This window comes from Rattus norvegicus, chromosome 18 (genome assembly GCF_036323735.1).
Source record: "Rattus norvegicus strain BN/NHsdMcwi chromosome 18, GRCr8, whole genome shotgun sequence".
Taxonomy (NCBI): Eukaryota; Metazoa; Chordata; class Mammalia; order Rodentia; family Muridae; genus Rattus; species Rattus norvegicus.
The window spans coordinates 16,617,205-16,635,630 of record NC_086036.1 but is presented as its reverse complement, the minus strand read 5'-3'; the positions used below and the strand labels follow the sequence as shown (position 1 = coordinate 16,635,630).

The 18,426-nt window shown below is 45.9% G+C and overlaps 1 protein-coding gene across 7 annotated transcripts in view; it reads right to left on the bottom strand.

Annotated features, from left to right (window-relative positions):
• Fhod3 (formin homology 2 domain containing 3) overlaps positions 1 to 18,426 on the bottom strand; it is a 432,679-nt gene that overhangs the window by 64,878 nt on the left and 349,375 nt on the right. For all 7 annotated transcript variants that reach the window (XM_017600804.3, XM_017600806.3, NM_001415720.1 and 4 more), the window contains 3 exons: positions 11,103 to 11,237; positions 7,096 to 7,146; positions 1,244 to 1,455 (listed from right to left, as the gene is read on the bottom strand). In XM_017600804.3, coding sequence (XP_017456293.1) covers positions 1,244 to 1,455; positions 7,096 to 7,146; positions 11,103 to 11,237 — 398 coding nt within the window. The remainder of the gene's footprint in view (positions 1 to 1,243; positions 1,456 to 7,095; positions 7,147 to 11,102; positions 11,238 to 18,426) is intronic.

The window sequence follows — 18,426 nt, the reverse complement described above, 5'->3', positions numbered from 1 at the left end:
GAGGCACACATTAGAGCTCAAAGTCCCCAGGTTAAGCATTGAGCCACTGCTCTGCCAGAGGTGAGTTTTTATATTGCCTGCCTGTGGAAATACCAAACACAGAGAGTTGCCACAAAATGACCTGTCTTCTGACAGTCGGACTTGGGGTTTTCAGACTGAAATTACTCATCTGTGACTGGGCCATCTGCCTGGGATAATCTTCCATGGAGTCAGGAACCAGGAGTAACTAGACTACAATGCAAAGCTAGGAGGGGGGACGCCTGCCTCTGCCCACTGGACCCTGAGGCTAGGAGAGCCAACCAAAATTGGATAAACAGTCTCTCCATTGTATCCAGTCCTGCTGAGATCACAGAGTCCTGCCTTGCCTGGAGGATGCTGCGGGTGATGGTCAGCCAACCCTCCCAGAGTTGAAAGCTTAGTCTCTCAACTGCCTTCCCCTGGCTGTCTGCATCAGGCTGCAAGCCATAGCTCAGTGAAACCCAGCAGAGCTGGTGGAGCCAGGAGCACATTGTGCAAGCGCCTGGGCTGGGAGTTCTGCTCGGTGGTAACATGAAAGTAAAAGGATTCCCAGTAAGCGCTGCACGGAGCAATCAGGAAGACAGCTGGGGTTCAAGGCTGCAGCAAACACTGCTGGGCTTTGCTCTGCTTTATTCCCCCACCCCCACTCCCATCCTCCCCGCCCTGGAAAACCTGAGAAACCAAAATTTCTCCAAGGAGAACCTGTTTCTCTTCACACAAACTTGTAGACATAGTCATGTACACATGTGTATGCACACATAGACACAGACTACATGAAAACAATTTTCTTTTTTTTAAATTTATCAGATATCGTCACTGTCTTTTAATTTTTATTCTTTGCTTTCATTTATTTTATTCCTATCAACTTAAAATAAGACAATTCTTGGGCTAAGAAGATTCCAAAGGGATTAATTACCTTATTGGACAGAGCCACATATATCCGAATCGGGAAGTACTAAATACCTGATATTTACGAGTGTCGGTCTCAGTCTAATTTTGTGTATTCTCATGTTTCAATAACCACATGTGGATGACTTTGATAAATCAGCCTTACTCTATCCAAGTGGCTCTGAACACTTCTGCTGTGCCAGTGACGGGACAGGCTGCAGTCACCCCAAGAAGCTCACCTGTCCTGATGTCTTCATGCCAGCTGGCGATGCTGAGCTCCTGAGGAAGCCTGTTGGGTGTTGATGTTCAGGTTTCCCACCGCTCGCCCAGTACTCACCTTGTGGGTACTGCAGGGTGGGTGGGGTTGAGGGCACCGTGAGAGCCTCTTGTGAGTCAGCAGAGTCAGGACTCGGGCTTGATGGGGAAGGTGAGGCAGGGGCTGCTGGCAAGCTCAGGTCCAAGGAGAGGTCAGCTCTGCCCCGGCTCGCGCTCCGGCTTCTCTGCTCCTTCTCGTGCGCCTCGGCTGCCAAGTGCTCCAAGTATTTGTATCTGAAAGTTAAATTCCAAAGGGTTTCCGTAAAAAGAAAGAGGAGCCCCGTGGCCGACGCTTGTTTATGGATGGAACACCTGCAGAGTGAGCTGATTTCCTGATGCGCGCAGGGCGGACTGGAGGCTCAGCCCGCCAGAAGCACGGGCCAAGCCAAGACGCTAGCGATTAAAAACCCTGCATCATTCATAAGCAAGTGAGGACAAATGACAACATCACACAGAACCAGAGCCCAGCTCACCGCTGCAGAATCTCCATGCCCCCTTTAGGACACATTTCTACAAATAATAATAACAATAATAAACTGGCAAATAATGGCCCGCAAAAAGGCTCTGGCAGGGACAGCTGGCGACTGAACCCCTGTGGAGTTCACAGCTGTGAAGTGGGAGGGTTCCTTGGTGTGGCAGAGAGAATCAGTGCCCCCAAATACCGAAAGGGGGCTGCTTGGACTGAAGCCTCTCAGAATTCCTGAACCTGCTTCAACGCTAACAGCAATGCAACTGGAATTCACTTTGTTCTCTCAGCATAGTCCATGGAAACTTTTTTATATTCTAAAATATTTCTGAGCAGGACCCAGACATCCAATAGCTTGGACCTGACGTCACATACAGTTTATTCATCAAAGTCAGTTTAAAAGAACAAAGATACATCTGTTTTGCATTGCCGCCAGGCAGAAACCCAATGTTTATTAAGAACAGCTACCAATCATCTTCCTCAGAGTGCATTTTATAGATCAGACCAAAATAACTTTGCAATATGTGCCTCCTCTGTGTAGACACACAGAAATAATGCGCGAGTTAAGCTGTGGCAGGTCTCTGTCTTCCCAGGCAGTGTAGCCGCTTATGCAAAATCCATCACTCAGTGTCCATCGATTTAATGCTTCCTCGCAAACAACACCTCTGCCAGCCACCGGGAGCCCCACCCAGACACTCCTCATTCACCAGGATGACAAAGCGCATAAAGTCTTTCAAGTAACTTAATATCTAAGAAGCATGTAAGCGCAGCTGAAGAGACAGCTCAGTTGGTCAGGTGCACGCCTTGCCTGTACTAAGAGCTGAGCTTGACCCCTGGGATCCACGAGTAAGAGTCAGATATGGTGCCATGGTCTTGTAATCTCAGGGCTGGGAAATCTGAGACAAGCAGATCCCTGAGGCCAGCCTAGCCTACTGGGGCAGCTCAGTCCAATTGGGGACACTGTCACAAAAACAAGGTGGACTCAAGCGTAACATCATTAGAGGTTGACCTGTGACCTGCCCACAAGTGCACATGTGCACACACAGAAACATGCACTTCTTGTCCCACCCTTTAGGACTGTACGGCCTCCTCCGTCACCTTCGACCTTCTTCCTCCTCCTTCCCCCCAGCACACATAAATGCGAGCTGCCCCTCAGGCAATGCCAGCACACATTGCTTCCTTTGTGCCACCAGCTTGGACCAACACAGGTGCAAGCAATCCCAGCCTTGCCTGGGAACTCATGTCGGATGTGTAGCCCATTCAGCCCCGAAGGCGTTTTACATTTACTGCCTGGCATAGTTAGTCAGCTCTTCACACGAGTATGTCTGTTTTCAACAAGCAGATAATACGATTTGGGGGATCAGGGAGCGCACCATCCTTTGTTCTTTCCCTCAGTGCCTTGCCTGTGTCTGCTGATGGGAAGCAGGCAAAGTGTGCAGGAAGAACGCTGCCCAGAAGCCCTCCTGCCTGAAGAGGCCCACCCGCCTGCAGCCAGGAAGCCTGGGGTTGCACACACCCCATCTCACCAGCCAGTGAGATCATTTAAATGGCCCAAATGGTCAACTGTAAGTGGGATGTACATGAACATTTCATTTCCAGCCAGGAGGCCGACCTGCCTTAAATAGCAATAGCAATAGCAGCAGCAGCAGCAGCAGCCCAGATAGCGTCAACCTTGCCCCACACTTGATCCTACCAGCCCATTTTACGTGGTTCAGCCCTAGTCTTGGTCTTCTACACCATACTCTGTGGGCAGCTAGGTTGGCGGTCAGAGGCTGCCAGCGGTGGATTCAGATCAGTTTCTCTTCTAAGAGACTGTCAGTCACAAAGACTACTCCTGTGGGCATGCAGGTTTCATAAAGGCCACCAATAAAGATCTATGGCCCAGAGGAAGAGCCAAAAGACTTAAGTAGAATTGTTCCAAGGAGAGAGGCTATTTACAGAGCAACAAAAGGGCAGAGCTGAGGAGAGTAGCGTTGATCATCAGGGCACAGATTCAGTTTACACAGTGAGACTTCTGGTAGTATAACCATGTGAATACACCTCACACTACTGAACCATGCGTTTAAATGCCCAAAATGGCCAAGAACATTATAAGTATATTTTATACATGTACACTCCTTTTTCTTTCCACATACACACTCTAAAATATCTTTTTAAGAGTTATTTTATGTGTATGAGGGTTTGCCTGTATGCATATACACGAACTGCATGTGTTCCTGATATCTGAGGTGGGGGTTGGGTGCTGTGGTCAGAAGAGAGAAGTCAGGTCCCCTGGAGTTGGGGTTGGAGACGGTTGTGAACCATCATGTGGGTGCTGGAAACCAAGCCTGGGTCCTCTGTGAAAGCGACAAGTGCTTTAAAGCACTGAGCCACCTTTCCAGCGCCTCCTCAAACCAGGGGCAGACTGCATGGTGGTCAGAATCATTATTGTCCTGGAAGAGTAGCAGCAGTGTTTGTCTGCAGTGATGGGACAGATGAGAGTGGTGGGCGAGTACACATGAAAGTCACAGCTCACAGTGGTGAGGAAGATCACAGCTTGATCACCCCTACACACACAGAGAGAGAGAGAGACAGACAGACAGACAGACAGACAGACGTCCTGCATCCTGGGCAATGACTCCTAAAGCCACACACTTAGGGGTCCAAACATATCCAGCCTGGGGAATCACTAGCTCATAAGGTGACTGTCACATGTCCCTGATGCCTTGTGAAGCAACACCAACCGTAAGACCATGAGGAGGTTGCACAAAGCACTAATCCGTGTCTGTGGAGCCCAGATCCAAGGATCGACACCTCTGCTCCTCCATGGACTCCCCGTTTTCCTTGGCTAAGCCCCCCAGCTTTGTTTACTCATTCATCCTTTTGTTTGTTTATTGAACGTTTGTAGAGTGTCCACCATGCCTTAAGGACCAAGGACTAAGGAATTAATAATAAACAAGAACAATACCCCATTTTCATGCAGCTCTCAGTGTAGGGGTGTGGGGGAATAAATAAACATTTGGAATGAACCTTGACATCCAGAGGGGACCCAGGATAGAACTAGAGTTTCAGCTCAGTCTCTCTGTAGAACCCGACACACCCTGAATGAGCCAGCTCTACTTCCCTGTGACTGTTCCTCCTGTCCTCCTACCCAGATCTCTCTCACATTGAATCCAAGCCCCTCGACATCTCCTGGGCCTCCCAGGATGGCTCAGCATCCTTTCCTGTGGTTGCTGAACCACCATCACTCACAGTTTCCGATTTTCCAGTGCATCCCCAACCTTCCCTTCTACTTTCTTCCTGTGACCCCTCGTTTGCTCAGACTAGAAAACCCAAACCAAGGAAAACAGCTATGGGGATGTGTCTGGCTCTGTCTGCTGGGCTGAGAGGTAGGGTGTGGGTGGGGGAAAAGCTAAACAGGGGCACAGGGGGCTCACTCTTGCACCTGCTGAGATGACCACCTGCTGGGTAGAGGGCTATTTTGCCCTGGAAGAGGAGAGGACACCAAGGGCAGAGCATGAATGGGAGAAGGGGAGTGACAACCTTCTCCTCGACATGAGGACAGGCAAAAGCCTGCACGCAAGCAGGGATGGCCAGAGAGCTCTGTGGAGTCTACAAAGCCAGCTCTGACCTTCACAAGGCACCTGACAGACCTACAGGAGCCACTGAGCCTTGCCTGTGTAGACATAGCCTGACAGTCAATTGACAGAAGCTCAAAAATACAGAGTCTGGGGAGAAAATGAAACATAAAATTTGAAATTCCTTAACTCTGGGCAAAACCCCAACAGCACCTCAGTAAGAGCCCAGGCCTTCCCATGGCCTGAGACTGTCACTTATCAGAGGACGAGAAGTTTCTTGTTTCTCGCCAGCACCTCTCTCTCTCTCTGAATTTACTGGCCACCACTGGTTATTAGGATGACAATAATCTAATAGAATGTTGGAAATAAACCAATGTTTTATTCATGAGGCTGACTTAAGCATCTAATTTTTTAATTGAGCACAGACAGTCTCCACTGTTGCCTGACTCAGACTGTCTTGATCTATTTAGCTGATGGTGTCTAAAACATTAGCACAATTCCACATCATATTGGCACAGGCCAGAAATGGTTAGGCTCTCCCTAGGCTCCAGTACAAAAAGGCAGAAATTGAGCCCATCCCTCTCCCCATACTATATCGCCATCTGGTGTCAGAGTAAGTAACTGCAGGCTGTATGGGAAAAGGGGTAAAAACTTGTCTGCCAATTTCCTCGTGTCCAATTTCCTCGTGTCCTTTGTTTACCTCAAACCATAACAAACCAAATATATGAGCTGTACACTTTATAATGGAGTTAAATTAATGGACTAAGGCTGGAGAGATGATTCTGGAGTTAAGAACACTGGCTGTTCTTCTAGAGGACCAAGGTTCTATTTTCAGGCCCTAAGTGGCAGCTCACAACAGACTGTAACCCAGTCTCAGGGGATCTGACATCCTCTCCCAGTCTCCAAGGGCAGCAGACATGCATGTGGTGCACAGATATACATGAAGGAAAAACACCCATACACGTAAAAACAGCAAACTTTTAAAAAGAGAGTAATGGTGAAGCTGTTATCTGTGTGTGTGTGTGTGTGTGTGTGTGTGTGTGTGTGTGTGTGTGTATGAGAGAGAGAGAGAGAGAGAGAGAGAGAGAGAGAGAGAGAGAGAGAGAGAGAGAGATCACGCACAGGATATGTGTCCCAGGAATCAAGCTCAGTCCCCCAGGCATGGCAGCCAGTGACCTGTACCCACTGTATTCTGTACCTTATTCCTAGGTGCCCACCGTGTATGACAAACACTGCAGCTCCTTGGGAATGGTAAGATGTAGGATATGAGGGCATTTCAGGAGGGAAGGAAGTGACCCGTTATAAAACTCAAGGGTCTTGTGCACACTGGGGACAGTATCCAACGTGGCATGTACGCTCAGCTATACACTGACCAACTGTGGATCTAGTGACCTGGATGTACATAGCAAGAACACCTAATCCAGGTTCAGAGTGCGGATACGAGGTGTTTCAAGTGTGGGTAGTGGAGACATCGCAGTGTTTGGGTTGGTTACAGATTACTTATGGAGGGACAGTTCCAGAGCAGTTAGTGCCTAGTGCCTACGTCACTAAGTGTCAGACAATGACAAAATCGTCCATGGCGAGCACACTAGGACACGTGACATGGAAGACGGGGATGACAACGTGCTCATTTGGAGAAGGTTCTGGAGCCTCCCTATGCCTCTCTCTATCCCTGTTTTATCCATCGTCGTTCCTGTCATGAACCCAGTTTTCTTGGAATCTAAACTAAGGACAGTCATGCAACGCCAAGGTGCCTCAGGTGAGGCTAATGCCATTGAGGAATTCTACATGGTTGGTTAGCAGTGCAAAGTCATGTGACACAGTTACCAAGTGAAGAAAGCAGACACTTACCTTTCTCCTCTCGCTTGCCTTTGCTCCTCCCTTTTGTCTAGATACTCCCGGCTGGTGAAAAAGCACAGAATAAGCAAAAAGAGAATAATAGTGTTAGTGCTCATGAGATTACAAACTAACTACTAGAAGGACATCGCGAAGCCCTTAGGAAAGGCAAAGCTGTCATAGTTGAATGCTAAATGTGGATTTTTTTTTTCTAAATGGGAAGGAGAAATGGAAACACTGCACTTACTCAGACAGCAGCACTTGCCACTGTTTCTGCACCAGGGCTACTGCAAGGCCTTACTTAATGCGTTTGCTTTCATCACACCCATGATATGTCCAACACTGTTCAACTTTAATGGCTTCAATTTTCTGGTCCTGCTGCTGAGGTTCCAAATCTAAGTTTCAGACTAGCTGGTCCGTTGCCTTTCAGGAGACCGTTTTCCTGGAGTCTGGACATCATGGTTGTCGACACTGGGTTGAGGATGCATTAATAACTGGGCATAATGAGGCAACACCAGGAAGACTAAGGGAGGTATAGACTGGGGTGAACATGGCAAGGACACAGATGTGCACAGATGTGCCATGCATACACATCCAAGCTCACTGCCTTCCACACTAGAAACACAGGAAACTTAACACTGCACACACAAATATCTGAAGCCAGAAGATAACTTTGAGATGTTGGGCAAAAAGCATGAGGCTTGTGAATGATTTACTCACCAAGACTGAGATATGGGCGCCAGAGAAATCCCTACCCCCATACCCCACCTCAGCCCTGGGGGGTGAGGGGGTTATCAACTGCCACTCCCAATCCCCCCATTTAACTCTCTTGGCATTCACTTTCTCAAATATGGAGCTGCAGTTGCTGTGACTGTCACCTTTGGTCAGTCTGTCCCAACGAGTAGCATTCTTTGTGGATAAGGGGTCACTTTGCCCGGCTCTCTGTGTGTTCTTAAATGACAAGTGACAGTCAATGGAAACTATAGCAGATGGCAGTTGGTGACAAACCATCTCTGAAGACAGGACGCTGGAGTCAGTCCCCAGTCTATGTGCATGTAAACAAGAGTACAGCATGATTCAAATATCAGGACACATTCCCAGCCTGCCCTCCTATGTCACTGGGCTCCGGTGACACACAGACCAGGGATCAGGGTGTATTCCAAGGCTGCTTTTTCTCTCTCACTTTGTTTCCAATGGGCTCACTGCCTCCACTCTCAATTCTGCTACTGGACTCATCCAATGGATTCATTATTTTTTTCCGTGTGTCATTTACGTGTATTTCTATTTGGCCTCTCTTTAGATCTTCACAAAGTCTTGTCTTTCCCAGTAGTTTCAACTCTTACTGGTCCTACCAGTAAAAAGCTCTACTCGAACACTCTACTGCAATAAGTTAGGAATGAATTCTCATACAGTTTATCACATAGATCAACCGTTTCCAAGGATAACTTGTAGCAGGGATGTGTTTGCCTTTACTCTTGGAACACATCCACAACAGCTACTTTAAAGTCTGCCTGATAATGACACCATGCAAGTCCCTTCTGTAGTTATCTTCTTATCTGTCTTCTTGGAATCTCCCTAGCTCTTAGTGACAGGCTGTTTTGCATTGCATCTGTATATCTTAAATCAACAAAATTCTGGGGATTAAGTTCTGTAAATGACGCTCGTTCTTGTTTTGTTGTTGCAGACAATCGAGCAAGATCGGGTTCACCTGTGAGCTCTGAAGCAACTGACGATGTTGGCTCCAGCATCAGCTCCAGTTCTCAGCTGTTTCTACTGTGCCACATCAGGCCTAGAGTGCCCCACCCAGCAGTCATTCTAGGACCTGGGTGGTGGTCCTCTCTCCAGGTAGTTCTCAAAGATGAGCTCGCTCTTTATGCTAGGAGGTACGCTTGCTAAAATCAAAGATGGGCGAGGCTCAGGGTTCCTTGTTCTTGTGTTCTCTCTCTCTCTCTCTCTCTCTCTCTCTCTCTCTCTCTCTCTCTCTCTCCGTGTGTGTGTGTGTGTGTGTGTGTGTGTGTGTGTGTGTGTGTGTGTGTGTGTGTTTGGTTTTGTGGGTATGTTTGGGCCTGTGTACACAGAGGGCCGCAGAGGATGTTGAGTGTCCTGCTTTAGCACTCTCCAATTTATTCCTTTAAAATAGGGTCTCGTGTTGAACCTGGGACTAGGCAGGTGTCTAGCAAACCTCAGCAATGATTTGTCTTTCCCAGCGTCCTTCCTCCCACTGCACAGGGTTTACAGGCCTGCAAGCTTCTATAGTTAGCTTTTTTACATGAGTGCTGGGATCTGAAATCAAGTACTCGCATTAAGTAGCCAAGTATTCTTGAGCACTGAGCAGTCTCTCTAGCCCCATCTCAGCCAGTGCCCAGCCTTTTGAGACAGAGTGACTCAGGGTCAAAACCCACCTTCGAAAGCCAGGATGGCTGGCCAGTGAGCATCCTCACAGGGGCCCTCATGCCTCTGCCTCCCTGGCACTGGGATTACAAACAAGTCCATGCCACCACAGACAGACTTAACACACAAGTTCAAAGGGCTAAAGTTGGTTTTCATGTGTTCATAAAAAGCACTTAATAACCCCCCACTCTCTCTGGTGCTGGTGGTCTTGTTTCCTCTTGAGGCAGAGAAACATGTACCCTAGTGATTTTCTATAAGACTTTGGATGTAAAACTTCATCCCCAAATTTTCTGCATATTTTGAGGCAAATTCCCAGCTGCTAATTGGTAGCAAAATAGGAGATTTCTCAGATCCCACAAATCAGGAAGCATTTAACTTGTTCCAGGGAATCTAAACAAATTCTGGAACTACCACAGAAAGCTTGCAGCACTTGGTAGGATTCTGACAGCTCATGGTATAACACACAAGTGTGGCAGGAAACGATGTTGGTTTACTTCATGCCACCTATTTGTCCTCTTCTCAGCAAAGCCAGGCTTAGCACTCCACCTGGACACTCAGGGTGCCTGCACACTGCAGCGGCTTTCCAGTTCTGCTCCTATCTGGGTCATTTCTACAATGACACATGCTCTTCCCGGCCTCTGGGGAGACAGAAGTTACTGGATCTGTACATGATCACTGCTTGGTCCAGCCTTATGTCCTCTGATGATATAACAGCATCATTGAGAGCATTTGCCAAAGAAACTAAGCTGAGAAACGGGAAGCAGACAGAGATGGGGAGAAACATGGAAGGAAGGGAAAGTGTTGGTCCTGTGAGTAAGGATAGGGAAGTGTGTGGAAAGCAGAAAAGTGGGGGAAGGAAAGTCAGAGGTGGAAAGAAGGGCAGGGAACAGCCATGTGAGGGAAGACTTGCTGCTGTGCATCCTGCAAAGTAGGGCAGGTGGAATCCAGGGAGGGGACAGTAAGGAGCAGGGCCTGGAAGATAGAGAGAGAACAGGCAGGCAAACTGGCAAAGGGGGCTACAGAGGGACACTGGGCTCAGTGGGGACAGAGGCACTAAGACGTGGAACCTTCCATAGGCGATGTCTTGGAAACATCCATGGAGGCAGACAGAGAGCAGGAGACCAGGGACAAAGGGCTGGGAGAAACTGGTACAAAAGTTCCTCTACAGGAAAAAGCAATAGATATTAAATAAGATAAAGTTTATCACATATGTTTGTACATATGTAATACACACATAGAATGGCTATGTGGTTGCTACAGGGATAAAGAATAAACCAGAAAGTCAGAAAATAGATTTTCTTTCTGACATCCAATAGGCTATAAATAAAGCATGAGGACCTTCAGGGACAAATGGCAAATTACACTGAGGCAATTGGGCTGTGTCCTTTAACTAACGGTGAACCTCGGATGCACAGCGCCCTAATTGTGTTTCGCTGTCTGTGCTTCCTGCCACATGGCTACAGGAAGCCAGAGCAGGTCCGAGCAGCCTGCTGCAGGAGAATCCCACTCCTCTTTAGAGATACAACAGAAAGGCGAGCAGACGAGCTGTTTCCTGGCCCACTTAGGAAGCTGTAGGCCAAACGCTTTAAGTTTCAAATCACAGTTGAAGTAGCCTTTAAAGGACTCCTTACTTGAATTTGTTCCTTTCTTCCCGTTCTATCCTCTGCAGTCTTTCTTCTCTCTCTTGCCGCCTCCGCTCTCTCTCCGCTGCCAGTGACTCTTGGTGCTGTCTAAAGGAGGATGTGAGAAGGCCACTTGGCGATGACCTGAAAACACAACCAGTCCCGGTTTAGTGGCCTGGTCTGGCCCATGGATGCAAACATGGAGCGGGAGTCTGGGGAGACGGCTCAGTGGTTAACTCTCTCACTCTGTGAAGGAGGCGAGCGCTCAGATGCCAATAGCCCAGGTAAATGATGAGTTCTGGTATGGTAGCCTACCCGCAAATTCCAGTGTAGGAAAGGAGAGACAGGAAAGCCCCCAGAGAAAGCATAGCAGAGCTGCAAGCTTTGGGTTTCTTTCAGAGACCCTGCCTCAGTAAGTAAAGGTAAGAGAGCCATAGAGAATGAGTCTCAACATCAGCATGGGCATATGTATATGTACTTCACCAACATACATATAGAAAAACATGCATGTACATACATACATACTACACAGACAAATGGATACTATACACACACGTGTATACATACATGTGTTTACACACACATGAGTACACACATATGTATACGTACACATACACATATACACACATACACATACACACATGATTCAGATAGTGAAGAGCATGGAAGCAGTAATCAATCCCTCCTTGATGTGTCTGGATAGGGGGTCCAGCATCCATGTAGTGCTTACATGACTAGGCATCTCAAGGCTTTCTACTTCAGAAGCCGTATGTGTAAATGGTGACAAGCAAACAGCTTCACATGCTGGTATGTAAAACACCAGGCAACAGGCTTGGCTAATAAGTGATCATCAGTCACAGCCATGGGAACCACTACAAATAGAAATCCAGGAAAAGACACTGCATGTATGTACATAGATTTATACAATAGATAGATACCATTATATTACATTTAAATTTTATGTTAAAACTTTGATAAACTAGAATCGACTTTCAGCCTAACATTTTTCTGTTTATACATTTTTCCATATACTAACTTCTCTGTGTGCATCTAAAAATAATGATGTCATCTTAAAAACAAGGTGTTCAGAAGATAGACAGGCAGAAAATACATGACATGGGCCTAAAAAAACAAATCCAATTAAGGAAATTTTCTGCAGTGTTAAGAATCATCCAAGGACATTCTGCATGCCAAAGGCCAGCTCTCACTCTTGGCCAGAGTTCAGGTAAAAACTGGACCCTTCTCAACTGAGTGGAAGCCACAGTGGGTGCCACTGGTATGGGGGTCACAGCAAATGGTAAGATAGAGAAGGGTGGGGCCTCAGAAGACAAAGTAACTAAAGGAAAAAGTTAAAAAGGGGAGAGCTGGGGAGGCAGCTTGGACCTCTCAGAAATAAAATACACTGTGAGCAACTTTTGCTCTCACTTGTCAACTGAACCTTCCAAATATAAGATACATATCCTCTGAGATATAGTCTCTAAACCCAAGGATGCACAGTGAACAAAAGCATATGTGAATTCAGAGATAATACGCTTGCACAGTCGGGGACATGGAGAAAGACGGCGTTCTACGTCACAAACTCTCCCAAGAGATCCAAGCCATCCTCACTAGTAAATGTGAGTTACCTAAAGCGGTGAGGGGAATGGAAGAAAAAGGCTCACTAGCCTTCTAACCGAGGTCTGTCTTACAGCTCAGGGGAGACACTAAGGAGTCCTCACATAGGCATAGACACAACTTACTGAGTTTCACCATGAAAAGCCTATGCTGTGCTGTAAAGAGTCTATATTCACTGTGATGCTGCTATTTTCACAATTTTAGAAATGTTATATGTGGGTAAATTAATGCACAAGAGGAAAAAGATTCCTTTAATCTCTTACATGACTGATAAACATTAAGGATATTAACATAAGTACTAAATTTATATAATCCAGCAGTCTGATGCCCCACATTAGAGAAAACACTTTTTCACAAACATCATTAAAAACCTGAAATTGTACCAATAGGAATGAATGAATGCATGACCAGAACCTATGTCATATGATCTTTCTTCCTGGTCATAATGCAATTAAGTTGAAAATAGTAAGGAAATAAATCTGAAAAAAATTCTCATTAATTGCACAATTTGATATATTTTCAGCATCAAATCCATATGTAGAAATATAAAATGGGGCCAAGGTTTTAATTTTCTTAAGCTAATACGTATATAAATAACCACCTCTAAAGGACTTTTTTTGGGAACTTTATAAATGAGTCTATCGTCGTCGTCGTCGTCGTCGTCATCATCATCATCATCAAGAGTAAGAACAAAGCAGAGCATTGTCTCATGAAATGTTAAAACCCATTTCAATATCCACAGCAGCCAGAGGTGAACATGAGCTTGGTATACAATGGAGATGTGGGCTAATGTAATGAGGTCATCACCCAAGATACACACACACACACACACACACACACACACACACACACATATATCAATGGGGCCCTGACAGACAATGCAAGATATGGTGCTGATACTAATGTCAGTCAAAAAACAAAATGCAGATGACTCTTTGACTCTTCCTCATACCAAACACACACATACACACCCACACACCCTAAATTTTTAAGAAATAAACATTCAAAAGCAAGCTGTGCTACAATGTGCTACACAGTCTGCCTTCTCTTTGCTTCAGAATCCACATAACCTCTCCATTTCTTCCAGGGACACAGGCAAGCATCTGATGACTCACGCCTTGGTCTTCACACGCATCCTCTGACCTGAGATAAAAGTTCCCTTCTCCCTAGGATAACATCACTTACATTCCTGTTTGCCTGACAACAATGGTATTTTCCTGAACCTCAACCTCGTCTAAGAATCCCAGTGTGCTCCTTGTGGAAGTTTGCACTATTACCAGGGACCCCGAAATCTCCTCCATGGTAATTAGCAATGAGCAGTATTTTCTCTATGCTCTTCCTGTTCTTTGACCTTCGGCATTTGATTTTGTTTGAGAGGGGACAGAAACTCGAAGGACATTGTTTTCCTCATAGGAATTCAGCATTCTTTCCATTATGCTAATGCTAGTTATAAAGGATTGGTTCCAGAAAGAACTGAAATTATATACTTGATAGAATGATTTTCTTAGATTTGGAAGTAAGCAGGTCCTTTTGCTCCAAGCCATAGGAATAGTCACCTTTTCCCAAGACTCTCCTGTTTTCCCATAGAAAAGCAGTCTACCCAATACACTGAGGCAGCCAGTCTAATCCTGACCTTAAGTGGTTTGGGCTGTCTCTTAGTTCCTAACAGAACCAACTGATACCCTGGGCTGAGTGAATGAGAAACAGAGAGGACGCGATCTAAAGTGGGGGTGGCAGTTGTCATCAGCAGTCTTCCCCTTTTGATGGTGGGCTGGCACTGTCTCCATCTAAGACTCTGCAGACAGACTCAACATGCAATTGGAAGTGTTTCTACAAAGCCGAGACCAACAGGAGATACGAACGTTAGCTTCAGCTTCTAGACCAGTTGAAAAGCATTCGAGACAGCCTCAGTCTGCCAGCTAACCTCTGCAAGCTCGGGGCAGAGCTCTGTCTTGCCGGTTTATTGCACAGTAAGTTTGAATGGATGCACAGTATCTTCTAGAAACAGACGTCAATGGTACAGGGTTAGAGTTGGGGTTGGGTTTGCTCTCACAACAGTCTTTGGCTGGGGAGACTGCTAGCTGGTGAAGTTACAGCCTTGCAAGTACAAGGACCTTACTTAAAACCCCATTTAAAATGTACCAGGCATGGTGGCATGGTCTTGAAACCCCAAGACTCAGAAAGAAGACAAGAGCAAATTTCTGGGACTCATTGGCCAGGCAACCTAGTCAACATGGCAAGCTCTAAGCTAATGAGAGAACCCGTCTCAAAAAGACAAAACGGAAAGCTCCTGAAGAACAACATTCAAGGTTGTCTTCTGCCCCCACATATACTCACACACACATGCACCTACACACCTACATGCTCACAGACTTACTTCCCCAACTACTGAATCAAGGCTGGCCACATGGCTTGTTTTGTTCAACACAGCAATAGAACCATTACTTAGAGGCCTGGTATTGGATGGTGTTTCCACAATGATGCTCACCCTTCTGTTAGCCTTGGGTTACCCCAAGTACCACAGTGTAAGCAGGACTCAAGTGAGGTAGCCATATAATCAGCATTGTGCTGTGGTCTCCTGTCCACCCAGCCAAGAGCCAGACAATTGCTCCATTTAGATATAGCCAGTTGTAAGCCCAGATGATTGATAATACCTGAGTAAAGCAAGTTAAACCTGGATTCTATCAAACTAAGCATGGCCAATATTACCAGGGAAGAGAACCAGGAGGTAACACATAGCTGTTACTTCTTTTTTTTAAAGATGTATTAATTTATATGAGTACATTGTAGCTGTCAGACACACCAGAAGAGGGCATCAGATCCCATTATAGATGGTTGTGAGCTACCATGTAGTTGCTGGGGATTGAACTCAGGACCTCTGGAAGAGCAGTCAGTTGCTTTTAACAACTAATTTTAGATGTTACTTACATGCTTTAGGGCTGACCCAAACAGGATGGGTCATGGGAACATTCTTTCTATGTCTGATCAGAAGAACCTGGCGACTTGTTGTGGCCTTCAATGAAATCTAAATGTAGGAACAATAAAACTCACTCCATAATCTTTACCTATTGCTAAACTCCTCCACCACCACACCCAATAGTCTGCTGCCAAGCAAGCCATTCAAAATAGGGATTCAAGTTCTAAGAGCTGTCATGACTCAGTCAGGGAAAAGTATCGTGCCCAATAGAGCTGAGACTAGCAAAGCCAAAAACACAAGACCTCAGAAAAGTATTTTACACAATCAAGCCCAAGAATGAAAAAATACCGTGTGTTCTACAAGGTAAGATTTATGATATATTGATTAAAATGCTGATCTATGAAAAGAAATGCGTGTGTGTGTGTGTGTGTGTGTGTGTGTGTGTGTGTGTGTGCAGTCATTCTAACTAAAGCCCATAGACCCATGAGCCATGCAATCGATATGACCCCAGCTGGAGGTATAAAGTGTCATTGCAGAAAACTGATTGGTGGACTTGAACAAACAATGACATCAGTATTTAACAAGCAGCATATTTAAAAATCAAGGAAAAGGAGACACCACAGAGTACCAATGAAACTTGGAAAGTCACTTGACATGTAACTAGACCAATTGTAAGGAGGGACAACTGAAAGAAAAAAAAAAAAAAGACACTGAAAGTGTCCCAAAAAACAAGAATTATAAAGCACCAGGCCCAAGGATTTCATCTAATTCCCAAGTACAAAAAATACCAAGAAAGCCATATCAATACATATCAAATTCAAATTGCAAAAAATCAATGACAAAAAGATAACCTTCAAGGCAGCCAGAGCAAACAGATACAGTACACAAAGAGCAACAGTGAAGGTGGCAAATTATTATTATTAAAAATCGAGGGGAGATAAAAGACAGAGTGCAACCTAAGAGATGAAAACACGCTGAGACGCCATCAATAAAATTCTTCTGGGGGGTCCAGTAAAGAGCTTATTTAAACTAGAAAATGTATTTTCTTTAAATTGCACCAAGAACTATCTAATTTACATGAGTTTGTTGACGTAGAAAATTCCTTAGGATTTTCTCTAGGAGGCACGGTCTGTGTTTACCGGAAGTCCCACACCCGCGGATCCCGGCCCGCAGCAGCTCTCTGCTCCCAGACCCGGTGAGAGAGAGACCCAACCGCCTGGTCAGGTGGGCACTCCTGAGGCTGCAGAGCGGAAGAGACCACCAACACTGCTCACCCCTGCCCACATCCCTGGCCCAAGAGGAAACTGTATAAGGCCTCTGGGCTCCCGTGGGGGAGGGCCCAGGAGCGGCAGGACACCAGCCTGAGACACCGCCGGAACCTGAAAGAAACAGACCGGATAAACAGTTCTCTGCACCCAAATCCCGTGGGAGGGAGAGCTAAACCTTCAGAGAGGCAGACAAGCCTGGGAAACCAGAAGAGACTGCTCTCTGCACACACATCTCGGACGCCAGAGGAAAAAGCCAAAGACCATCTGGAACCCTGGTGCACTGAAGCTCCCGGAAGGGGCGGCACAGGTCTTCCTGGTTGCTGCCGCTGCAGAGAGCCCCTGGACAGCACCCCACGAGCGAACCTGAGCCTCGGGACCACAGGTAAGACCAAATTCTCTGCTGCAAGAAAGCTGCCTGGTGAACTCAAGACACAGGCCCACAGGAACAGCTGAAGACCTATAGAGAGGAAAAACTACACGCCCGAAAGCAGAACACACTGTCCCCATAACTGACTGAAAGAGAGGAAAACAGGTCTACAGCACTCCTGACACACAGGCTTATAGGTCAGTCTAGCCACTGTCAGAAATAGCAGAACAAAGTAACACTAGAGATAATCTGATGGCGAGAGGCAAGCGCAGGAACCCAAGCAACAGAAACCAAGACTGCATGCCATCCTCGGAGCCCAATTCTCCCACCAAAACAAACATGGAATATCCAAACACACCAGAAAAGCAAGATCTAGTTTCAAAATCATATTTGATCATGATGCTGGAGGACTTCAAGAAAGACATGAACACACTTAGGGAAACACAGGAAATCATTAATAAACAAGTAGAAGCCTACAGAGAGGAATGGCAAAAATCCCTGAAAGAATTCCAGGAAAACACAATCAAACAGATGAAGGAATTAAAAATGGAAATAGAAGCAATCAAGAAAGAACACATGGAAACAACCCTGGATATAGAAAACCAAAAGAAGAGACAAGGAGCTGTAGATACAAGCTTCACCAACAGAATACAAGAGATGGAAGAGAGAATCTCAGGAGCAGAAGATTCCATAGAAATCATTGACTCAACTGTCAAAGATAATGTAAAGCGGAAAAAGCTACTGGTCCAAAACATACAGGAAATCCAGGACTCAATGAGAAGATCAAACCTAAGGATAATAGGTATAGAAGAGAGTGAAGACTCCCAGCTCAAAGGACCAGTAAATATCTTCAACAAAATCATAGAAGAAAACTTCCCTAACCTAAAAAAAGAGATACCCATAGGCATACAAGAAGCCTACAGAACTCCAAATAGATTGGACCAGAAAAGAAACACCTCCCGTCACATAATTGTCAAAACACCAAACGCACAAAATAAAGAAAGAATATTAAAAGCAGTAAGGGAAAAAGGTCAAGTAACATATAAAGGGAGACCTATCAGAATCACACCAGACTTCTCGCCAGAAACTATGAAGGCCAGAAGATCCTGGACTGATGTCATACAGACCCTAAGAGAACACAATTGCCAGCTCAGGTTATTGTATCCA